Raw genomic sequence first — 23,640 nt, forward strand, 5'->3', positions numbered from 1 at the left:
GTTGAGGGTAGAAAGAGGAGGAAGGGGAAAGTATAGGAACAGGGAGACACAGGGCAGGAGTGGGGGGGAGGAGGGACTTAAGAAGAAGTGGGTTCAGAGGGGAGAGGGTTAAGAAGTGGTGGAGGGGCGCAGCAGGGAGTTACAGGAAGACAGGGTAAGAGGCTGGGACAGGCTGCAGGCTGCTTACAGGTACCGGGGGAGGACCTGGCTGGCAGTAGGGGTGCACACAGGAAAAGGAGAGACAGAGGCGCGAGCCTCGGGGAAGGACATGGGGACTGGGATGTGAGTGAAGCCATATGAGATGAAGGCCAACAGGAAGGTGCATTGGACAGAGGTCGGACCCAGGACACCTGGCTTCACTGAAACCCACAGGAGGCGTCAGGAGGAGTGGGCCACTTGAATGTTACAGGTGACAAAACCGAAGTTTGGAGAAGTTATTGATTTGCCCAAGGTCCTACAGTGGAAGAGCGTGGATTTGAACTGGGTCTCCAGGTGGGTTACACCCAAGTTGGGGGAAGGATGAGGGTAGGCGGAGGTCTGTTATGCCCTAGGAAACCAGGAGACTGCGCCGCATGAGCCCATGGCCATCTCTCCAAATGCAGTGCAGATGGTTCTCTCCGCTGTCCGGGCAGGTGGAGAGGGCAGTGTGGGCTCACAGTGAGGACGAGGCCACCTCAGGTCTGCAAATATGCACCTGCCATAGAATTCACAAGATGGGGAGTGAGAACAGGGAATCACCCTTCAGGGGCCTGCCTAAGAGGTCACTGCCTCCTGGCCCAGCGGGCCCCCTGCCCTGGGAGAGGGGCATCAGGAGCTGGACCTGTGACAGCTCCTTACCATCCATCCATCCCTGACCCCTCACCGTGGCATTGGCGTCCACGGTGTCCAAGGCCACAGGGAAGTTTTTATCTTTAACTAGAGACAGAAAAGACAACGGGGAGGAAGAGGAAGAGATGGGGAGTAAAAGGGGGAGGGAAGGAAACGTGAGGAAGGCAGGGCCAAGAACAAGAGAAGTCCTCTGGTCTGCCCAGACCAAAATGATTCCCAGGGAAGCACCCTCCAGCCCCCACCTTCTCCAGGAGACAAAACTCACCTCTTCTGTCATCCTGGAAGGCAAAGTTAGAAAAAGCCGGTTTTGCACTCTCATCCCAAGTCTCGAACCACTTCCTGTCGTCCCTGGACCTGCCAGTAGGTGGCCGCGTCGTCAGGACAGGGTAACCCAGTCCGGGACGCCTTTCCCGTCACCCATCCACCCCCAGCCCACTCACCTGCCTCGGCCTTGCCTGTCCCTCCTCCGGGAGCGCACGACGAACATGCTTAGCGCCACCACCAGCAACAGCAGAAGCAGGGCCCCGGCTACCGCCAGGCCCCCAACCAGCGCCTTCCAGGAGATAGCCACCTCGCAGCGCGGGCCCGAGAACCAGTGAGTGTCCGTGGAGAAGCAGCTGGGGGAGGGGATCACAAGTCAACACCCTCACCACCTCCCGCGCCGGGACAATTAGTGCCCCTAGACAACCCAGGTCCTGGCAGGTGGGCGGGACGAGTGGGCGGGGTCGGAGGGGCCTGATGATTGGCCCAGCTAGCTGTGGGCGGGGCCTCTGGCCGGCCGCGGTTAGGGGTCGGGGATTGGCCCAGCTGGTTGTGGGCGGGGCCTCACCGGCAAGAAGGACCACTCTTCTGCAGAACGCATTGGCCCTGATGGCAGTCAATGGCGCCATCCAAGCTCGCCGTGCATTTGGTGACACAGCGGAGCTGGTTCTCCTCCAGGAAAGGGAAGTAGAAATCCTCGTAACCTTTGGCAGCAGCGCGGCGACAGATGGCTGGGGGATAGGTAAGGGGTTGCAGACGTAAAGACCTCATGCATTCTATTCTGGGGCCTGGCCATGGTAATTCTGAAAATGGATAGAGGACTGCATTTCTGCTGGTGGCGTGTCGGCGGGTAGACCGAGGGATTAGATGAGTGCAGGCTAGGCCCGTCACCCTCTCCTCACCTTCTCTGCTGATCCTTCCTCACGTGGAAGCTACTAACAAGGACCTGAGAGGCAGCCCTGCCAGGTCGGTACCACTTGCCTCCCCAAAAGGGCTCCCCTCCTCCCTGGGAATTTCAATGGACAGCTGTCCCTTGTGGGAGGGATCCCTGCCACCTGGGACCACTCAGCCCTTTGCCCCACCTCTCACCTTCCGGTGACAGCTCCGTCCTGGTGGCGTTGTTCACCTTGATGGAGTCAGGCTTAAAACACAGGACTGCGGGCCACAGGCACAGGTGGAGTCGGCGGAGGCACGGGAAGGGACAGAGAGCGCTTTGTCAGTATGGGCGAGGTTTGGATGGGCCATGAAGGAAGGCTCCTTGGGCCTCCCTCATGTCCCCTGAAGAGCCAGGGGTCCTCGGCCACCCGGGAGACCTTGAGCAACTCTCTCTTCCGCAGCTCCTAGGTTCTGACAACCCTTCCTTAGGCTCACCCTTGACCCAGGTTTCTGTGGACCCGTCTCCCTTCTCCTATCCTGCCTGAGGTACCGCAGAGCTGACACCTGCCCCCCGTAAGCCCCTGTGTGAGCTGGAGCAGGCTGGGATGGTGGCTGTGACCCTGACCCCTCCCTCCAGCCCCAGGCCCCCAGCCTCTGTTCACCCTGGTCATTCTGGCAGTTGTCCCCGTCCTGGCTGACATTCTGGAGCTCCTCCTTCAAGGCCACCTTCACCTTCTCATACTCCTCCTCCAGCTGGGTGCTGAAGGGTAACTCCAGCAGGACTAGATATTCCACCACGATGCTGCCATTCCTGGGGGTGGGAGCGGGGTGCAGAGAGCCTTAAAAGGTGCCCAGGCCCAAGCCACCATGCAACTGTAGAAGGGCATTTCCAGACCAGCCACAGCTATGCGGGTGTTGGCAGGAAGGGGCAGAGGCAACAAGATGGGGTTCCAGACTGATTGTGTCCAGAAGGGGCTGCTAGCTTCTCTGCCTTGGGCAGCCTGGGTAGGCGGCTCTCTCTGCCTCCCTCTTGCTGACCCGTCCACTATATCAGGTGCCAACCAGAGAGACCAGCTATGGTCCAGACACCAGGCACCAAGCCTCAGGAACCTCCTCCCTGTAGATCCCAATCACTCTGCATCCAACATGCTTCAAGGGAAGGGGAGACATCCCTCCTACAGAGGAATGAATCCTGAAGGTGATCCCCAAACACCCTCCATGGACTAGTTCCTTCGCCTCCTCCATCCATCCCTCTCTATGACATTGAGTGACTCCAAAAGCAAAGGATGGCTTCGTTGGCCCTTTTTGTGCACCCCTCCCACCACCACACACACTTGACACTGCCTCCACAGCCCCGGAAAGGGGTCCTACCTCAGAGAAAGGATCTGCACCTCCTTGAATCCCTGCACGTTTTGGTAAATCTTCTTTATCTGAAATGCCAAGGATCCCAGCTCACATCTGAACCTCCAATCAGATGGCACCCCAGGGCCCAAGCTCCACTCCAAGGTCATTTGAGTTTTGAATTTTCCCCCCTTCCTCCTCACCTGATCCCGGAAGGTGTTCGTGAAATCCCTGTAGACCTTAGAACTGTTGTCATTGAGGTCCGGGGAGAACTCCTGGTTGACAGACACCTCCATGCCCACTTCAGCGTCCACTGTATCTGTACACAACATGCCCTGCTCTGGTCACTTCAACGTCCATTCCTATCTGACATCACCACCACCACACTAACCCAGAAGCTGCTCCCACTGCACCTCTCCATGTTTCCTGAGGACTGACTGAATAGCAGAAGGAAGAAAGGTAGGATTTCTGGGATGTGTTGTCCTGAGATGTGAGAAATACTGGAAGCGGGGATGTCCCACAGTCAGTTCTGTAGTCACTCTCTAGTCTGCCCCAGTGGGAAGAATAGTGGCCCCAAGGTGTCTATGTATAATCCCCAGAACCTGGGAATATACTATGCTACATGACAAGGAGGAGCTGAAGTGGCAGAAGGAATTAAGGGTATTAATCAGCTGACTTTAATATGGGAAATTATGACTGAGCCCAGTGTAATCACAAGAGTCCTTAGCAGGGGAAGAGGGACTTGGCAGAAATGAGAACCACTCAGAGGATGTATGGGAAAAAGGAACAGACATGCAATGTGGCTGGTATCAAAGATGTAGCCAGGGGGTCTTGAAGAAATGTAGGAGGCTGGAGAATGTGGAAAGGGCAAAGAACTGGATTCTCCCCTAGGGCTACCAGAAAGAACCCAGCCCTAGCCAACACCTTGATTTTGGCCCTGCAAGACTCAGGTTGGACTTCTAATCTACAAAATTCTACTGTAATAAATTTGCATGGTTCATCTGCTGAGTTTGTGGTAATTTGATACAGCAGAAATTAGAACCTAATACAACTCCAAGCAATGCAGACTGGGAGGAGGTCCTCGGAAAGAGAGTGGCCCCCGTGACCTTCTGAGGTGAGAGTGGAGGGTAGGTATGGTATGGGGTAGAAGAGAGCATGAGGGAGAAAACAGGGATAAAGAGATTTGGCAAAATGGTTGGTCTCATTAAAGTGACACCTCCCAAGAGAAAGTGCAAAAAGAAACTCACCCAGATATATCTCTCTGGCAGCCAACTCGCAGCGGGAGCCATAGAAAGTTCGGGGACAGGAGCAGTGGCCCTGCATCCAGGTGCCACCATTGTCACAAGTGCCTGGGTAGCAAGTGAAAAGGGAAGTTCAGGTCAGGACTGACCATGGTCATGGAATTCAGTAGGGGAATGAGAAGGGGTAAGAAAGAGGCAGGAGATCCAACCTGGGCTGCTGATAAACCGAGACTGTGTGGTCATCTGAGTCGTGGTCAACGTTGTCCTGTGAGATGTATGGGTAGAGAGAGTCTTGGTGTCCACTGGTATCCGTGGAACTCTGGTGATGGGTAGGCTTTGAGGTGTCAACTTGCGTGTAGTCACCATGGAAGATGAAGATCTCCTTCTACGTTTCGCCTTGTGTGGGATGGTAGTGGAGCCAGGCACAGGCCGAGTATTTATGAAGTTGGAGTTGATCCAGGTCCCACTCTTAGGCCTTCGTGTGCTCAGGAAAACCATGTTGATGGGAATTTTTCCAATGCTGATAGAACTAGGAGCAGCAGTCTTGTTGGAGGGGTTAGTGTCCAGCATGGGAGGAGAAGGGCCCAGTTTATCAGGGAACAGAGTTGTCATGCTTGTGGAATTGGGAGAGGTGACCATCTCAGTAGTAGCGGTAAAAACTGATAATGGGACAGTGGGCATAGAGGTAACTTCAGCATTTGGACCCACTTCGATACATGGTGTGGTGGGAGAAGCAGACACTATTGTAACTGATATGGATTCTGGACATGGGGTGGTGGAAGACAGAGTCAGCATGGTGGTCGTTCGGGTGGGAGAGGTTGTCAGGGAAGTCACGGTGGGGGAAGTTCTTGTCGTTTCAGTTGACGAAATGGTGGGAAAAGCAGTGACAGAGGAAGGGCCTGTGTTTTCTACACTGGACATACTAGAGGAAGTAGAAAAAAAACTACTTCTTGTAGGGACCTCTGAACTTGGGCTAATGGAAGATGACATTATTGCAGGTATTGAAGAGGAGATGATGGTGCCAAAAGGGGTACTTATCGCATTAGTAGAGGTACTCAATATGGGGAAAGCTGAAGAGGGAGAAACACCTGAAGTACTGAGAGCTGTTACGGAGGTGGGTGGTGTTACCATGTTTGAGGTCCCAGTCTTAACAACTTCTGTGGTTGAGGGAGTGCTAAGAGACGCTGTGATCAAGGTGGCAGGGGGAGACGTATATGTGGGAGTGGGGACTTCAGTTCTGGCTGTGGTAAACGTCCCAGTCGGAGGTGAAGGGGTGGACGTGAACTGGGTGGAAGGGATTGTGGGTAGGGTAAACAGAGGGGTGGTGTCTGTGGTTTCGGTGGGTACTGGCTCTGTGGTTGGGAAAGATGGAAATGATACAGGGAAACTAGATGCTGTCAAGGTACTACTGGTCACTGGAGTAGAGAGTGGAGATGTCTGAACATGGACTGTACTTGTGTGAGTGACTGAGGGTGTGATTGGAGAAAGAGAAGTAATATCTGTTGTGAGAGGCTCTAAAGAAATGGTGCTGATAGGAGTGGCTGTGGTTCTTAAAGCAGATGAAGCAAGCAGGGTTGTGTCGCTCACCATGGCTGTTTCTATAGAAGCTGCAGTGGAGGACAGTCCCATGGAACTGGACTGATACAGGTATGTATCAGTGGTGATGGGTGCCAAAGTGGTTTCAGCCACTTCCTGCATTGAATTAGACATGCTAATTGCATATGAGGTGACACTCTCTGCCTGAGTGGTCCAGGTGCTGCTGGTAGGCATGAGAGAATGACCAAAACATGGAGCTGGAATGCTGGTAGAGAGGATGGGAGTTGCTGTACTTTGGATGTTAGGGAACACAGATGTCTCACTAGGCCGAGTGGCCAAGGTTGGGATGATATTAGATGATGTGCCTGTATTATGAGTAGTGGGGGAATATGGGATAGTATTTGTGGTGGTGGGGGAGGTGCCAGAAAGGGAAAGTGTAATCTTGGAGGTGGAGGAACCAGTGTGACCCATGACTATGGATTGGGTAGTGGCTGGTAACAGGGTAGACGTGTCTGTAATGTCAGAGGATGCAGGTACATTTGTGGATGTCTGCACAATAGTGGAGCTCTGCACGGATGCATCTAAAGCAGACCTGGCCATGCTCCCAGGAGAATAGGTGGTTGAAAAGGTGAAGTTCAAAGCACTTTGCTCTACTGTGGGGATGTGACTGATCACCAACTGTGTGATACCAACCTGGGTGGTTTCTGTACTGGAGGGCAAGGGAAAAGGGGTGGTGAATAAGGTGGGAAAATTTGTAACGATAGTGGGAACAGTGATTCTTCTCGTAGAAGAGGGGGCAGACCGATAAGCAGGTGAAAAAACAGAGGTGGTGTACGGACTAATGAACTTGGACGTCAAAACGGACAGGGGTTGTGTGCTTTCGGTAGAACTGGAGCCTGCATCTATTGCTATAGTACGAGTGAATGAAGGCAAACTACGAGAAAATAACAAGGTATTAATGCTGGCAGGAAAGGGGCCGGTCGTGGTGTGGGTGGTGGGGAGTGTGGTGGTGTCGGTGGGCAGAGGGCTGGTGTTCGGGGTGGAGGCGGAGGCGGGCTCTGTGCTGGGGGCAGGTGGAGGGGAGCGAGGCACCCCCGTGGACGAGGTCAGGCTATGGGTGGCCACGGGAGTCGAGGTGGCGGAGGCGGGAGCATAGAGGGTGCTGCTGGGCGTGGCGGAGGACGTGACTGACGGCGGAGAGGGCCCCTCCGTGGCGACAGGCTGGCTGGAGGTGTCACTGGGGGCAGTCCCCGCGGGGGTCGGGTGCGGGGGCGGCACACTGGTGCTCGGGGCAGGTGGGCTGGCACCCTCGGTCGGAGTGGCCCTGGGACTGCCGGAGGCCGGGGAGGAGGCGCCTAGCGAGGTGGCTGGCATGGTGCTGGAGCGGAAGGGAGTCGCCGTGCTGCGGGGAGTGGTGAAGATGGAGGGGGCGGCCGGCGTGCTGGCCGAGGTTGCCTGGACAGGGGAGCTGCTGTGTGTGTGGTGGGTGCTGGGGCCGGAGGAGATGATCCCGGTGCTGGGCGTGGCCGCGGGCGTGGGCATGGGCGTGGCCGAGGCCGTGGCCGGGGCTGTGGGTGTGGCTGAGGTGCTGGCCAGGGCGAGTGTGGAGCCGAGGTCCACGGTGGCGGTGGAGGTGGCGGTGGATGGACCCGCGGGGCCGGTGGATGTGGCCTCGGTGGTGGCGGGCGTGGAGCTGGGGGCTCCCGTCCTGACCGAGGAGGGAGGGAGAGTCGTGGATGTGTGCAGCGTGGCGGAGGCCGGGAGGGGTGAGGTGAATGCGGACGTGAGGGTGCTCCCGGGGGAGCCGACGGTGGAGGAGGTGAGGACCGGGGCCCTGGACGGTGCCGTGGGCACGGGTGTGGTCACCAGGAGGGTGCTAGCGGCCCTGGTGGTGTGGGCAGCGGAGGCCGAGGCCAGAGGGGCCGTGAGAGAGGTGGCCGGGGCTGCGGTGTCCCTGGGAGTGGCGACCTGCGTGGTGGACCCGGTGGGAGTGCTGGCGGGAGGCGAGGGGCCGGCCGTGGTGTGGGTGGTGGGGAGTGTGGTGGTGTCGGTGGGCAGAGGGCTGGTGTTCGGGGTGGAGGCGGAGGCGGGCTCTGTGCTGGGGGCAGGTGGAGGGGAGCGAGGCACCCCCGTGGACGAGGTCAGGCTATGGGTGGCCACGGGAGTCGAGGTGGTGGAGGCGGGAGCATAGAGGGTGCTGCTGGGCGTGGCGGAGGACGTGACTGACGGCGGAGAGGGCCCCTCCGTGGCGACAGGCTGGCTGGAGGTGTCACTGGGGGCAGTCCCCGCGGGGGTCGGGTGCGGGGGCGGCACACTGGTGCTCGGGGCAGGTGGGCTGGCACCCTCGGTCGGAGTGGCCCTGGGACTGCCGGAGGCCGGGGAGGAGGCGCCTAGCGAGGTGGCTGGCATGGTGCTGGAGCGGAAGGGAGTCGCCGTGCTGCGGGGAGTGGTGAAGATGGAGGGGGCGGCCGGCGTGCTGGCCGAGGTTGCCTGGACAGGGGAGCTGCTGTGTGTGTGGTGGGTGCTGGGGCCGGAGGAGATGATCCCGGTGCTGGGCGTGGCCGCGGGCGTGGGCATGGGCGTGGCCGAGGCCGTGGCCGGGGCTGTGGGTGTGGCTGAGGTGCTGGCCAGGGCGAGTGTGGAGCCGAGGTCCACGGTGGCGGTGGAGGTGGCGGTGGATGGACCCGCGGGGCCGGTGGATGTGGCCTCGGTGGTGGCGGGCGTGGAGCTGGGGGCTCCCGTCCTGACCGAGGAGGGAGGGAGAGTCGTGGATGTGTGCAGCGTGGCGGAGGCCGGGAGGGGTGAGGTGAATGCGGACGTGAGGGTGCTCCCGGGGGAGCCGACGGTGGAGGAGGTGAGGACCGGGGCCCTGGACGGTGCCGTGGGCACGGGTGTGGTCACCAGGAGGGTGCTAGCGGCCCTGGTGGTGTGGGCAGCGGAGGCCGAGGCCAGAGGGGCCGTGAGAGAGGTGGCCGGGGCTGCGGTGTCCCTGGGAGTGGCGACCTGCGTGGTGGACCCGGTGGGAGTGCTGGCGGGAGGCGAGGGGCCGGCCGTGGTGTGGGTGGTGGGGAGTGTGGTGGTGTCGGTGGGCAGAGGGCTGGTGTTCGGGGTGGAGGCGGAGGCGGGCTCTGTGCTGGGGGCAGGTGGAGGGGAGCGAGGCACCCCCGTGGACGAGGTCAGGCTATGGGTGGCCACGGGAGTCGAGGTGGTGGAGGCGGGAGCATAGAGGGTGCTGCTGGGCGTGGCGGAGGACGTGACTGACGGCGGAGAGGGCCCCTCCGTGGCGACAGGCTGGCTGGAGGTGTCACTGGGGGCAGTCCCCGCGGGGGTCGGGTGCGGGGGCGGCACACTGGTGCTCGGGGCAGGTGGGCTGGCACCCTCGGTCGGAGTGGCCCTGGGACTGCCGGAGGCCGGGGAGGAGGCGCCTAGCGAGGTGGCTGGCATGGTGCTGGAGCGGAAGGGAGTCGCCGTGCTGCGGGGAGTGGTGAAGATGGAGGGGGCGGCCGGCGTGCTGGCCGAGGTTGCCTGGACAGGGGAGCTGCTGTGTGTGTGGTGGGTGCTGGGGCCGGAGGAGATGATCCCGGTGCTGGGCGTGGCCGCGGGCGTGGGCATGGGCGTGGCCGAGGCCGTGGCCGGGGCTGTGGGTGTGGCTGAGGTGCTGGCCAGGGCGAGTGTGGAGCCGAGGTCCACGGTGGCGGTGGAGGTGGCGGTGGATGGACCCGCGGGGCCGGTGGATGTGGCCTCGGTGGTGGCGGGCGTGGAGCTGGGGGCTCCCGTCCTGACCGAGGAGGGAGGGAGAGTCGTGGATGTGTGCAGCGTGGCGGAGGCCGGGAGGGGTGAGGTGAATGCGGACGTGAGGGTGCTCCCGGGGGAGCCGACGGTGGAGGAGGTGAGGACCGGGGCCCTGGACGGTGCCGTGGGCACGGGTGTGGTCACCAGGAGGGTGCTAGCGGCCCTGGTGGTGTGGGCAGCGGAGGCCGAGGCCAGAGGGGCCGTGAGAGAGGTGGCCGGGGCTGCGGTGTCCCTGGGAGTGGCGACCTGCGTGGTGGACCCGGTGGGAGTGCTGGCGGGAGGCGAGGGGCCGGCCGTGGTGTGGGTGGTGGGGAGTGTGGTGGTGTCGGTGGGCAGAGGGCTGGTGTTCGGGGTGGAGGCGGAGGCGGGCTCTGTGCTGGGGGCAGGTGGAGGGGAGCGAGGCACCCCCGTGGACGAGGTCAGGCTATGGGTGGCCACGGGAGTCGAGGTGGTGGAGGCGGGAGCATAGAGGGTGCTGCTGGGCGTGGCGGAGGACGTGACTGACGGCGGAGAGGGCCCCTCCGTGGCGACAGGCTGGCTGGAGGTGTCACTGGGGGCAGTCCCCGCGGGGGTCGGGTGCGGGGGCGGCACACTGGTGCTCGGGGCAGGTGGGCTGGCACCCTCGGTCGGAGTGGCCCTGGGACTGCCGGAGGCCGGGGAGGAGGCGCCTAGCGAGGTGGCTGGCATGGTGCTGGAGCGGAAGGGAGTCGCCGTGCTGCGGGGAGTGGTGAAGATGGAGGGGGCGGCCGGCGTGCTGGCCGAGGTTGCCTGGACAGGGGAGCTGCTGTGTGTGTGGTGGGTGCTGGGGCCGGAGGAGATGATCCCGGTGCTGGGCGTGGCCGCGGGCGTGGGCATGGGCGTGGCCGAGGCCGTGGCCGGGGCTGTGGGTGTGGCTGAGGTGCTGGCCAGGGCGAGTGTGGAGCCGAGGTCCACGGTGGCGGTGGAGGTGGCGGTGGATGGACCCGCGGGGCCGGTGGATGTGGCCTCGGTGGTGGCGGGCGTGGAGCTGGGGGCTCCCGTCCTGACCGAGGAGGGAGGGAGAGTCGTGGATGTGTGCAGCGTGGCGGAGGCCGGGAGGGGTGAGGTGAATGCGGACGTGAGGGTGCTCCCGGGGGAGCCGACGGTGGAGGAGGTGAGGACCGGGGCCCTGGACGGTGCCGTGGGCACGGGTGTGGTCACCAGGAGGGTGCTAGCGGCCCTGGTGGTGTGGGCAGCGGAGGCCGAGGCCAGAGGGGCCGTGAGAGAGGTGGCCGGGGCTGCGGTGTCCCTGGGAGTGGCGACCTGCGTGGTGGACCCGGTGGGAGTGCTGGCGGGAGGCGAGGGGCCGGCCGTGGTGTGGGTGGTGGGGAGTGTGGTGGTGTCGGTGGGCAGAGGGCTGGTGTTCGGGGTGGAGGCGGAGGCGGGCTCTGTGCTGGGGGCAGGTGGAGGGGAGCGAGGCACCCCCGTGGATGAGGTCAGGCTATGGGTGGCCACGGGAGTCGAGGTGGTGGAGGCGGGAGCATAGAGGGTGCTGCTGGGCGTGGCGGAGGACGTGACTGACGGCGGAGAGGGCCCCTCCGTGGCGACAGGCTGGCTGGAGGTGTCACTGGGGGCAGTCCCCGCGGGGGTCGGGTGCGGGGGCGGCACACTGGTGCTCGGGGCAGGTGGGCTGGCACCCTCGGTCGGAGTGGCCCTGGGACTGCCGGAGGCCGGGGAGGAGGCGCCTAGCGAGGTGGCTGGCATGGTGCTGGAGCGGAAGGGAGTCGCCGTGCTGCGGGGAGTGGTGAAGATGGAGGGGGCGGCCGGCGTGCTGGCCGAGGTTGCCTGGACAGGGGAGCTGCTGTGTGTGTGGTGGGTGCTGGGGCCGGAGGAGATGATCCCGGTGGTGGGCGTGGCCGCGGGCGTGGGCATGGGCGTGGCCGAGGCCGTGGCCGGGGCTGTGGGTGTGGCTGAGGTGCTGGCCAGGGCGAGTGTGGAGCCGAGGTCCACGGTGGCGGTGGAGGTGGCGGTGGATGGACCCGCGGGGCCGGTGGATGTGGCCTCGGTGGTGGCGGGCGTGGAGCTGGGGGCTCCCGTCCTGACCGAGGAGGGAGGGAGAGTCGTGGATGTGTGCAGCGTGGCGGAGGCCGGGAGGGGTGAGGTGAATGCGGACGTGAGGGTGCTCCCGGGGGAGCCGACGGTGGAGGAGGTGAGGACCGGGGCCCTGGACGGTGCCGTGGGCACGGGTGTGGTCACCAGGAGGGTGCTAGCGGCCCTGGTGGTGTGGGCAGCGGAGGCCGAGGCCAGAGGGGCCGTGAGAGAGGTGGCCGGGGCTGCGGTGTCCCTGGGAGTGGCGACCTGCGTGGTGGACCCGGTGGGAGTGCTGGCGGGAGGCGAGGGGCCGGCCGTGGTGTGGGTGGTGGGGAGTGTGGTGGTGTCGGTGGGCAGAGGGCTGGTGTTCGGGGTGGAGGCGGAGGCGGGCTCTGTGCTGGGGGCAGGTGGAGGGGAGCGAGGCACCCCCGTGGACGAGGTCAGGCTATGGGTGGCCACGGGAGTCGAGGTGGTGGAGGCGGGAGCATAGAGGGTGCTGCTGGGCGTGGCGGAGGACGTGACTGACGGCGGAGAGGGCCCCTCCGTGGCGACAGGCTGGCTGGAGGTGTCACTGGGGGCAGTCCCCGCGGGGGTCGGGTGCGGGGGCGGCACACTGGTGCTCGGGGCAGGTGGGCTGGCACCCTCGGTCGGAGTGGCCCTGGGACTGCCGGAGGCCGGGGAGGAGGCGCCTAGCGAGGTGGCTGGCATGGTGCTGGAGCGGAAGGGAGTCGCCGTGCTGCGGGGAGTGGTGAAGATGGAGGGGGCGGCCGGCGTGCTGGCCGAGGTTGCCTGGACAGGGGAGCTGCTGTGTGTGTGGTGGGTGCTGGGGCCGGAGGAGATGATCCCGGTGCTGGGCGTGGCCGCGGGCGTGGGCATGGGCGTGGCCGAGGCCGTGGCCGGGGCTGTGGGTGTGGCTGAGGTGCTGGCCAGGGCGAGTGTGGAGCCGAGGTCCACGGTGGCGGTGGAGGTGGCGGTGGATGGACCCGCGGGGCCGGTGGATGTGGCCTCGGTGGTGGCGGGCGTGGAGCTGGGGGCTCCCGTCCTGACCGAGGAGGGAGGGAGAGTCGTGGATGTGTGCAGCGTGGCGGAGGCCGGGAGGGGTGAGGTGAATGCGGACGTGAGGGTGCTCCCGGGGGAGCCGACGGTGGAGGAGGTGAGGACCGGGGCCCTGGACGGTGCCGTGGGCACGGGTGTGGTCACCAGGAGGGTGCTAGCGGCCCTGGTGGTGTGGGCAGCGGAGGCCGAGGCCAGAGGGGCCGTGAGAGAGGTGGCCGGGGCTGCGGTGTCCCTGGGAGTGGCGACCTGCGTGGTGGACCCGGTGGGAGTGCTGGCGGGAGGCGAGGGGCCGGCCGTGGTGTGGGTGGTGGGGAGTGTGGTGGTGTCGGTGGGCAGAGGGCTGGTGTTCGGGGTGGAGGCGGAGGCGGGCTCTGTGCTGGGGGCAGGTGGAGGGGAGCGAGGCACCCCCGTGGACGAGGTCAGGCTATGGGTGGCCACGGGAGTCGAGGTGGTGGAGGCGGGAGCATAGAGGGTGCTGCTGGGCGTGGCGGAGGACGTGACTGACGGCGGAGAGGGCCCCTCCGTGGCGACAGGCTGGCTGGAGGTGTCACTGGGGGCAGTCCCCGCGGGGGTCGGGTGCGGGGGCGGCACACTGGTGCTCGGGGCAGGTGGGCTGGCACCCTCGGTCGGAGTGGCCCTGGGACTGCCGGAGGCCGGGGAGGAGGCGCCTAGCGAGGTGGCTGGCATGGTGCTGGAGCGGAAGGGAGTCGCCGTGCTGCGGGGAGTGGTGAAGATGGAGGGGGCGGCCGGCGTGCTGGCCGAGGTTGCCTGGACAGGGGAGCTGCTGTGTGTGTGGTGGGTGCTGGGGCCGGAGGAGATGATCCCGGTGCTGGGCGTGGCCGCGGGCGTGGGCATGGGCGTGGCCGAGGCCGTGGCCGGGGCTTTGGGTGTGGCTGAGGTGCTGGCCAGGGCGAGTGTGGAGCTGAGGTCCACGGTGGCGGTGGAGGTGGCGGTGGATGGACCCGCGGGGCCGGTGGATGTGGCCTCGGTGGTGGCGGGCGTGGAGCTGGGGGCTCCCGTCCTGACCGAGGAGGGAGGGAGAGTCGTGGATGTGTGCAGCGTGGCGGAGGCCGGGAGGGGTGAGGTGAATGCGGACGTGAGGGTGCTCCCGGGGGAGCCGACGGTGGAGGAGGTGAGGACCGGGGCCCTGGACGGTGCCGTGGGCACGGGTGTGGTCACCAGGAGGGTGCTAGCAGCCCTGGTGGTGTGGGCAGCGGAGGCCGAGGCCAGAGGGGCCGTGAGAGAGGTGGCCGGGGCTGCGGTGTCCCTGGGAGTGGCGACCTGCGTGGTAGACCCGGTGGGATTTCTGGTGGGTTGCGAGGGGCCTTTAGTGTGTGCCACAAACGCAGAGGGCAGAATCCATGGAAGTGTGTGTGTGTAGTTCTCCAAATTCACTGAGTCTGGAAATAATTGTTTGATTACAGAATGTTCTTTGTGTTTGTCTTTTTGTAATATTGTAAATCTGTGGGTTGCTGTTTTCTGTGTCATAAGGAACATCTCTGTATTTCTCCTTTTGTCAGTCACTGGCATTATTTCATCTGATTTTGTGGTTTCTCTTGTCGTTTTGATGGTTATTGTTTTATTTGTTGTTGTTTTTTTGTTTTTTTCTGAAAGAGCCCTTTTCTTCCTTACTGGACTTCTCAGATTTTGAGGGGTAGTTTTTGTCCTGATGGCATGTGCTGTTCTCCATGTCACTGTAGGTGTAATATTATTTGTGTTCAATGTGCCTATTATTTTTTGAATATTGTAGGTGGTGTTGGAAAAATCAGTATTATTTTGCTGCTTTTTCAATAATCTGGATAGAGTAATTTTGGAATCATTATCATTCATTGTTTTCATGCTTTGCCTGGTTTTGAGTTTAGTGGTTTTGGGTAATATGGTATTGTTACCATTACTACTGGAATATAGGATTATTTTTGTGGTTGTCTGTGTCCATCTAGAGTTAGGGAAAACTGAGGTTATTGCAGATGTTTCTGTGCTTCGTGTTTTGGAACCAGTTTTAAATATGTTGCCTAGAGTACTCTGTGGTGTGTTCGGCGTGAGTGTGGTTAACATGTATGTTTTCAAACTCTCTCTTGTTTTTGTCGTGGAAGGAGTGGGCAGCATGGCTGTTGTTGAGGTGGCACGCTCTGCAGTGTCTGTGGGAATGGTGATTTCTGTTGTGGATCCAGTGGAATTGCTCTTGTGAGTTGAAAGGACAGCACTGGTGTGGGTATTAGGGAATCTGGTAGTCAGAGTGGAAAAAGGGCTCCTGTCTCTGGTCAAAGTGGAGGCCTGCTGTGTGGTTGAAGCAGATGAAGACTGATGCTTACTGATGGGTGATATCAAGGTACTGGTGGTCACTGAAGTAGAAGCACTTGGATAAATGATTGTATTTGTGAGAGTATATGATGGTGTGACTGGGGCTGCAGAAGTAATCTCTGTTGTTAGAGCCTCTGTAGAAACATCAGTGGTAGTAAGAAATGTGGTTTTCCTGGTGGAAGAAGCATGAGATGTTGGGTCCCTTGTCTCGTCTATTTCTGTAGTGGCTGCAGTGGTGGAGGGTGGTCCCTTGGTAGTGGATGTCATGTGTGTATCAGTGCTGGTTGGCGCAGGGCTGGATTTGGATGTGGTAAATGTGGCAGGACTGGTTGAGGACGTGACTGGAGAAACTGAAGTAACTGAGGCAGTGAGAGTTTCTGTGGGAATGTCAGTCACTGGAATGAGTGTTGTTTTCATGGAGCCCGTTGTGTTCACAGGAGTTGTGTTTGGTGTACCTATTCCAGTGGTTGCTTCAGTAGCAGCAGGTGCAACTGGTGTTGTAGGTGTTGTCAGTGAACCAGCTGAGGTCGGAGCATGCGTGGTGGCTGTGGATGTTTTAAATGTACTGAGAGTGTCTGGAAGTGAAGCAGTGCTCATAGTATGGGTGGTGGGTGAGAAGTTTTTGTCAGATACTGTTGTTATCAAGGTGTTCCTAGTAGTCAGAGAAGGGGTAGTAGCAGAGGTAGGCACGCTTGTTGGGGTAGGAGACGCAGTTGTGTGGACACTTGCAGCGGCTGGGGTGGTCCTTTTAGTGGTACCAGTCATAGAGGAGATCAGAGTATCTGGGGTTGTGTGTGTGGCTGGGACAAAGGAGGAGGGTGGGGCTGTGGTTGTGGGAGTTTTCCCTGGAGTGGTGACTGTGGGGGGACTGGTCACGGCGGAGGTGACTCTCTTGGTTGTTGACACGGGATAAGCACTGGTGATGGCTGTCCGTGGTGTCTCTGTCCCCGGTGTGGTGGGGTGAGAGCTGGGGAAGGACACGTGGGTCTGGCTCACGCAGGTGGTGGTGGGATAAGTGGTGGTGATTATGAGGCTTGTTGGATTGGTGCACTCTGTCGAGCCCATGTAGACAATCATGGTAGGTGGGCTGGTTTCAACCTTGAAGACAAACTTGGACGTGGGGATTGTTGGGGGGTTGGAATTGATGGGTGATTTGAGCAATGTTTTAGAAATGGATTTCAAGTTAGGGGAGGTGGTAGTAGTCATCGGTATATTTTTCCTACTCTTAGGAGTGGGAGAAGTTTTGGGGGTGTTCAGTGGCCACTTTGCTGTGCCTTTGGAGTGTGGGGGATTCCTCAGAGCAGAGCGCCAAAGCTCATTAGAGGTGGATGTGGCCGTGGCTGAAGTTCCTGTATTGGCGTAGAACAGAGGAACTCAGTGGTAGGTCAGTCTGTCACCTTAACACCACATAGGTTACTCACTTCCCCATGTTCCAGGTACGTGTCACAGAAGATAGGAAGTGCCACCAGTTATTCCCCCATCAGAGCATTTTGGGGCTGGGGTCCTTCAAGTTTCTAAAGGCCAACATCTGGGGACTTCCCTGGTGATCCAGTGGCTAAGACTCTATGTTCCCAATGCAAGGGAGCCAGGTTCGATCCCTGGTGGGGAACTAGATCCCACGTGCCGCAACTAAGAGTTCGCAAGCCGCATCTAAAGATCCCACGTGGCGCAACTGAAAGATCACATGTGCCGCAACTAAGACCGGACGGAGCCAAATACACAAATATTTTTTTAAATAATAATAAATAAATGAGGGCCAAAACATCTGTCTGCTCCCCAGGGCAGCCTCCCCATGGGAAGTTGCAGTGGAGACACCCTTGATTCCTTGGTCACCTTGTCTGAGCACTGACCTCACAGTCCCAGAATGGCATGTGCTGAGCATACAGGTTCCGCAAAGGTCCTACCTCCTGCCATCACCTCTCCCATCCCTTCCTCCTCACACACCCACGTCCCCCTTAGTCTGCTCCTCCCACCCTCACCTGCTGCCCAGAGTCTTTGTCCCTTCTGCTGCTGTGCCCCACCCTCTGGCCCACCTCTGCCCCTCTCCCTGTGACCCACTGCTGTCTGAGTTGACTCTCCTCTTTGGAGAGAGAGAGAATCCAGCCAAACCTGGGCTGAGGAATGGGGACCCATCATAGACTTTGGGAGACAGGGTTGCAAGGGAGACGGAAAGTTGCCAAGAGAATACCAAAGTGGAAGATGGAGACTGAAGCTCCGACTTCACTGAGTTTGAGGGGCAAAAAGAGAGGACCACACACAGGCTGAGATACAGGACAGAAAAGGAAACTTCCAGAAAGAGACACCTCGGCAGGCAGGCATGAGTCCTGGGAGACCTTAATGTGTAGCTGTGTTAATAACAAACATAGATGTTTTTGAGACTTCCCCGGTGGTCCAGTGATTAAGGCTCCATGCTCCCAGTGCAGGGGGCCTGGGTTTGATCCCTGGTCAGGGAACTAGACCCCTCAAGCTGAATCTAAGACACGGTGCAACCGAATAAATAATATTCTTTTTAAAAAGGTACCAAAAATATGTATTTTCTATTACCTATTCTATCTCGATTAACTAGTCTACAAACATGAGCCCTTCTCTCTACAGATACGGTATCCTCAACCCCATTTTACAGGTTACCGCTCTCACCAGAGTGAAGCTCAAAGATCTCATGACGCTGAGGGTGACCGGCAGACACAGCAGTTGTGAGCAGGAAACACTCAGAACCCCTGCCCTCGCTGGGGTTAGCGTCCTCAACTAGACTCAGCACGTCTTGGGAGCTATCAGAATCTCCCCCCACCACCCTGCCAAGGACAGCTGTGTCCAGAAACGTGGGCTGGGTCGGGGTGGGAGAGTCAGGGGCAGCGCTGGAGGAGGGGCCACCGTGACCAAAAGTGGAGATGCCCCAGAGAAAGGAGGGGTTCCCAGGGCAGACACAGGTCCCTCAGGAGGGCTGAATGGGCAGAAGTAAAGGGAGGGATGGGGCTTCCCCGGGGAAGTGGTAAAGAATCTGCCTGCAATGCAGGAGATGCAGGAGGCGTGGGTTCAATCCCTGCGTTGGGAAGATCCCCTGGAGAAGGAAATGGCAGCCCACTCCAGTACTCTCGCCTGGGAAATCCCGTGGACAGAGGAGCCCGACGGGCTACAGTCCATGGGGTTGCCAAGAGGCAGACAGCACTGAAGTGACTGGGCAGGCACGCACAAAGGGAGGGAGAATCCAGGATGGAGGAAGCGTCAGAGCTGGGGGAGCAGGAGCAGCAGGAGGAAGGGGGCTCCGAAACCTGAGTCCAAGTGGGAAGAGCACTCTTCCAGAAAGAGGTTATCCCATCCAACTGATGCACACGGACTCCTGCAAACCTGCTCGGCCCCTGGGGGAGAGCAGCCCCTGGGACCCAGCTGCCCTCCCCGCCCCCTGCCTCGGTTCTGCTCGCACAGAGAGCTCTGAGGGACCCCTCCTCGGGCTCCTTAGACCTCAGGGTCCCCCCAAACAGGCACACACACTCTGCCCTGGGACATCAGGACGGTCTCCGCAGCCCTCCCCCACCGCGCCTCCTCACCTGTGGACCCCAGGAAGGCCCTGAGCATCCAGAGGAGACGCAGCACCCTGAAGAACTGCATGGGTCCGGAGGCGCCGTGGAAGCTGGGAGCAGGGCCAGCGCCAGCACGGGGGACTGCAGCGGGGAGGCGGCACGTGTGCACAGCGGCACCAGACGAAGTTATCTGCCCTGCCAGGCGTGGGGGCTGAACATAGCTTCACCTTTGCAGGGCTCCACCTTCCCCCTTTCCCCCCTCCTCCCTGGATCTGATGTTGCTGCAGGGAGGGTGGACTACCTAGAAGATAAGACAAGCCCAGGGGGTGTCAACCAGGAAGAGCTGCTGGTGGCCCAACCCCAGGATGCCTGGCCCCCTCAGAGCAGTTCCTAGGACACTTCCCTTCCCTACCCTTCCCCTGCCCTCCACCAAGAACTAGCAAAACTGGACAGAGAACTCACTTGGCCAAGACCTTGGACTCTGGAGTCTGGGGCCTCTCCTCAGTTTCACTCCCATTGGTCTAGACGGTAAAGCGTTTGCCTGCAATGTGGGAGACCTGGGTTCAATCCCTGGGTCAGGAAGATCCCCTGGAGAAGGAAATGGCAACCCACTTGCCTGGAAAATCGCATGGATGGAGGAGCCTGGTAGGCTACAGTCCATGGGGTCGCAGAGTCAGACTTCACTTCCACTTTTCACTTTCTTGCCCTAGGGGGAGAGAAAAATGTGTTCTTCTTCACTCCCTCTGCCCCTCACTCTTCCCCCTCTCCATCTTGCGCTTAGCATGACTCGGGCCTATGACCCCACTGCTAGAGCCGGGGAACAGTGCAGAATTTCATCAGAAGTCATTTTAATATCAGAGGACTTGGTCCAGGTCTCAGAAGAGGAAACGCAAATGGCTAGTGGAAACAATCAAATAAAACCACTACTTTTGACCTAGCAGATTAGCAAGTACTAGGAACTTTGATTCTATCCAGTGTTGGGCAAAGTGGGAAGAATAAACACTTTTACGTGGCTGGCAGGAGTGTAAGTGGGTTGGGCTGCTTTAAAAAGGCAATTTGGTGGCATCTATTAAAATTTTAAATGCATGTTCAAGGACCCAGTAATTCCAACTTTCCATCTCTGTATTCAAGAAGCACTTTAAGGAGGCATTCATGAGAGTGTTTATTGCCATCCAGTTTATTGCACTTCCAGTAGAAATTGGAAACAACCCAAATAGCCCTCCATAGGAAACTAGGACTATGGACAAGTCATAACATAGACTACCATGTTCAAATCAAAAATAATGGCACTGTCATGGCAAGGCTCTAAGAATGGTTTATACAGTGAATCCAGTACACAGTTTTGTTAAAACACACACATATATGTTTCCTATGAATACATACATACACGTATACACATACATATGTATAAGTGCATTCAAACTTTGGAAAGAGACTCACTTACTCCAATAACAGAGGTAAGGTTAGCTCAAAGAAGCATAAAGGAACTAATATTGGGAATGATTGTCAGGCAGCTCTGGCCCTATCTGTAGTTTTTACTTTGACAAGCATTGTCTCCTTGACCAGACTCTAGCCTGGCCCCCCTGAGTCTCCTTCTCTGCTAAGCCTCAACCTTGAACTATAAAGACTTGGACAGACACTAACATAGTTTCTAACCACTCAAGGTCCCTAGGATGACCCCAGCCCTCCTTAAAAGTGCTGATCTAAGAAAACTCAAGGCTGTCAGAAGAACTTACTAACTGTTCTAGCCAACAGCTGAGGATAGGGCTCCTGTCACCTGGGCTTTGTGAAGCATAGGAGCCTAAATTTGTAAGAATGAATAAGAATGCATTGCTCATGCACACGTGCTCAATTGCTTCAGTCATGTCCAACTCTGTGAGACTCTATGAACTGTAACCTGCCAGGCTCCTCTATCCATGGGATTCTCCAAGGGAAGAATCCTGGAGCGGGTTGCCATTTCCTACTTAAGGGGATCTTCCCCACCCAGAGATCGAACCCCATTCTCCTGTGTCTCCTGCTTTGGCAGGTGGAGTCTTTACCACTGAGCCACCTGAGAAACCAGGTAGCAAATCAAGATGAGTTTCACATGGACTACTCACCCCTTTGGGGAATTTTTCACTTTCCCAACACTGCTGAGCCCTTGCTTGCTCTCTTGCCTACACCTTCACTCTCCCTTTAAAATATCATGCACACGTGCTAAGTCACTTCAGTCACATCCAACTCTTTGTGACCCTATGGACTGTAGCCCACCAAGCTCCTCTATGCATGAGATTCTCCAGGCAAGAATACTGGAATGAGTTGCTATGCCCTTCTCCAGGGGATCTTCCTGACCCAGGGTTCGAACCCATGTCTCATATGTCTCCTGCATTGGCAGGTGGGTTCTTTACCACTAGCATCATCTGGAAAACCCTTTCAAGTATCACTTCTGTGCAGATATAAGTGGAATTCAGTTTATGCTAGACTCTTTCCTATTGAAATAGTATATTACTGATTAAGATCTGTCCTTACCACTTTAATGTCTGGCTTTGTTTATCTTTGACAACTTGGAGAATATGTTTTTAAAGGTAATTAAAAAATACTTTAGAGGAATTTTCTGGGAAGGCTGTGGGCTAGGATACACCAGGGCTTCAACTTCCCGGAAGCTAGACAACAACTGCTTTAGCAGAATCTGTCTGCTTTAACTATTTTGGAATTTTAGAGTCTGTTGAAGGCTTGAAACTTGCAGGGGAAGACCTGGATGGTAAACTGCAAATTTTGGTCAATTTTAGTTCTTAGCACAGTAGCAGCTACACATTCAACACTTCCAGCCACATGGCAGGCAGCTATGCCTGTGTTTCTGGAGTTGCTCACGCACAGCTTGTGGGAGCTAGGATAGGCAAAAAGGACCATGTACTCCAAATGTCAAGGATCTGTGCTCTGATCACTGATTGCTGCTGATCACGTAGGTGTGGGGAAAGATGTAGATGGCCATAGTTGTTGCACTTCTGCATTCTTACAAGCCCCTCCCTCTCCACCTGAAACAATTTCTGGGTGATTTAAAGGCCAACAGGCCTCCCCCCCTCATTTTTTTGTCTTTTCTCCTTTTGAGAGTCAGATATTAAAGACTAGGACATTCAAAAACAACTGCATATATGGGGAAGATTTGAAAGTGGCCATGCATGCCTAGGGGAAGTATTAGACCTGACAGGATTTTAATTTGTATATTATGCTGAGATCCTTGGCACAGAGACAGAGCACAATAATCAAAAAATAAAAGAAAACAGCAGGCCCTAGGGAAGGAGGAGAGTCTGATTTCGAGTTTCCACACTATTAGATTCAAATATTTATTGTTCAACAAGAAACAAAACATTAGCAAACCAAATTCAATATTGCATTCAAAGGATTACATACCATGATCAAGTGGGATTTATTCCAGGGATGCAAGAATGAGTCCATATCTGCAAAACAATCAACATGATACACCACATTAACAAAGTGAAAGATAAAAATCATATGATCATCTCATTAGATGCAGAAAAAGCACTTGACAAAATTCAACAACTTAAGATTTTTTAAAAACCTCTCAATCAAATGGGTATGAAAGTAACCTACCTCAACATAATAAAGGCCTTCTATGACAAGTCCACAGCAAACATCATACTCAATGGTGAAAAACTGAAAGCTACCTCTTTAAGATCAGGAACAGCACAAGGATGCCCACTCTTGCTCCTCTTATTCAACAGAGTATTGGAAATCCTAGGCAAAGCAATTAGGCAAGAAAAACAAAAGGCTCCAAATTGGAAGAGAAGAAGTAAAACTTTCACTAGTTGCAAGTGACATGATTTTATATATAGAAAACCCTAAAGACTCCACCAAAAAAAACTATTTGAAAAAATAAATGAATACAGTAAAGTGCAGGGAATGAAACCAATATACAAATATATGTTGCATTTCTATATTCTAACAACAAACTAACTGAAAAATTAAGGAAACAATCCCATTTATAATCATAGCAAAAAGAGTAAAATACCTAGGAATAAATTTAACTAGTGAAAGACCTGCACAATGAAAATTGTAAAACAGTGCTGAAAGAAATTGAAGAAGACACAGAGAAATGGAAAGATATTCCATGCTCATGCCCCACAGAGCCATCCCCAAGTTCCCTTCAGTTGACCCCAGTGTGCCATACACATATTCATTTTTTTAAAAGTATTCTGTACTCATGGATTAGAAGAATTCACATTGTTAAAATGTTCATACTACCTAAAGCAATCTACAGATTCAGTGTAATCCCTACCAAAACCCCAACAATATTTTTCACAGGAATAGAACCAAATGTTCTAAAACTTATATGGAACTACAGAAGACTCCATCAATCTGTTCTCTGTATCAGTGAGTTTTGTTTTGGTTTTAGATTCCATATCTAAGGGAGATCATGCAGTACTTGTCATTTTTCTGCCTGAGTTATTTCACTTAGCATAATGCCCTCAAGGTCCATCCACATTGTTGCAAGTGTCAGGATTTCCTTATTTTTATGGCTAAATAATATCAGATTGTGATATTAGAATATTATATATATATATATATTATATATATACACACACACACACACATTTCCTTTTCCGTTCATCCATGAATGGACATTTCTCTGTCTTGGCTATTGTAAATAATACTGCAGTGAATATGAAGGTACAGGTATCTTTTCAAGTTAGTGGGTTATCTTCCTTGAACGAATACTCGGAAGTGGAAATGCTAGATCATATCGTAATTCTACTTTTAATGTTTTCAAGGATCCTCCATACTTTTTTTTCATAGTGGTTGCACCAATTTACATTCCCACCAACAGTGCACAGGGGCTGCCT

The 23,640-nt window shown here is 56.9% G+C and overlaps 1 protein-coding gene across 1 annotated transcript; it reads right to left on the reverse strand.

The window, feature by feature from the left end:
• Positions 1-566: 566 nt before the first annotated feature.
• Positions 567-18,985, reverse strand: MUC3A (mucin 3A, cell surface associated; the record flags this gene model as incomplete). The annotated part of the gene is made up of 14 exons (XM_043456636.1): positions 567-694; positions 1,094-1,182; positions 1,269-1,445; positions 1,658-1,820; positions 2,179-2,244; positions 2,628-2,776; positions 3,337-3,395; positions 3,510-3,625; positions 4,554-4,655; positions 4,757-5,831; positions 6,777-6,792; positions 6,886-14,305; positions 15,737-16,379; positions 18,827-18,985. Coding segments are annotated over 14 exons (10,254 nt in total), but the record flags the coding sequence as incomplete, so codon positions are not given.
• Positions 18,986-23,640: the final 4,655 nt, after the last annotated feature.

This window comes from Cervus canadensis, chromosome 32 (genome assembly GCF_019320065.1).
Source record: "Cervus canadensis isolate Bull #8, Minnesota chromosome 32, ASM1932006v1, whole genome shotgun sequence".
NCBI lineage: Eukaryota > Metazoa > Chordata > Mammalia > Artiodactyla > Cervidae > Cervus > Cervus canadensis.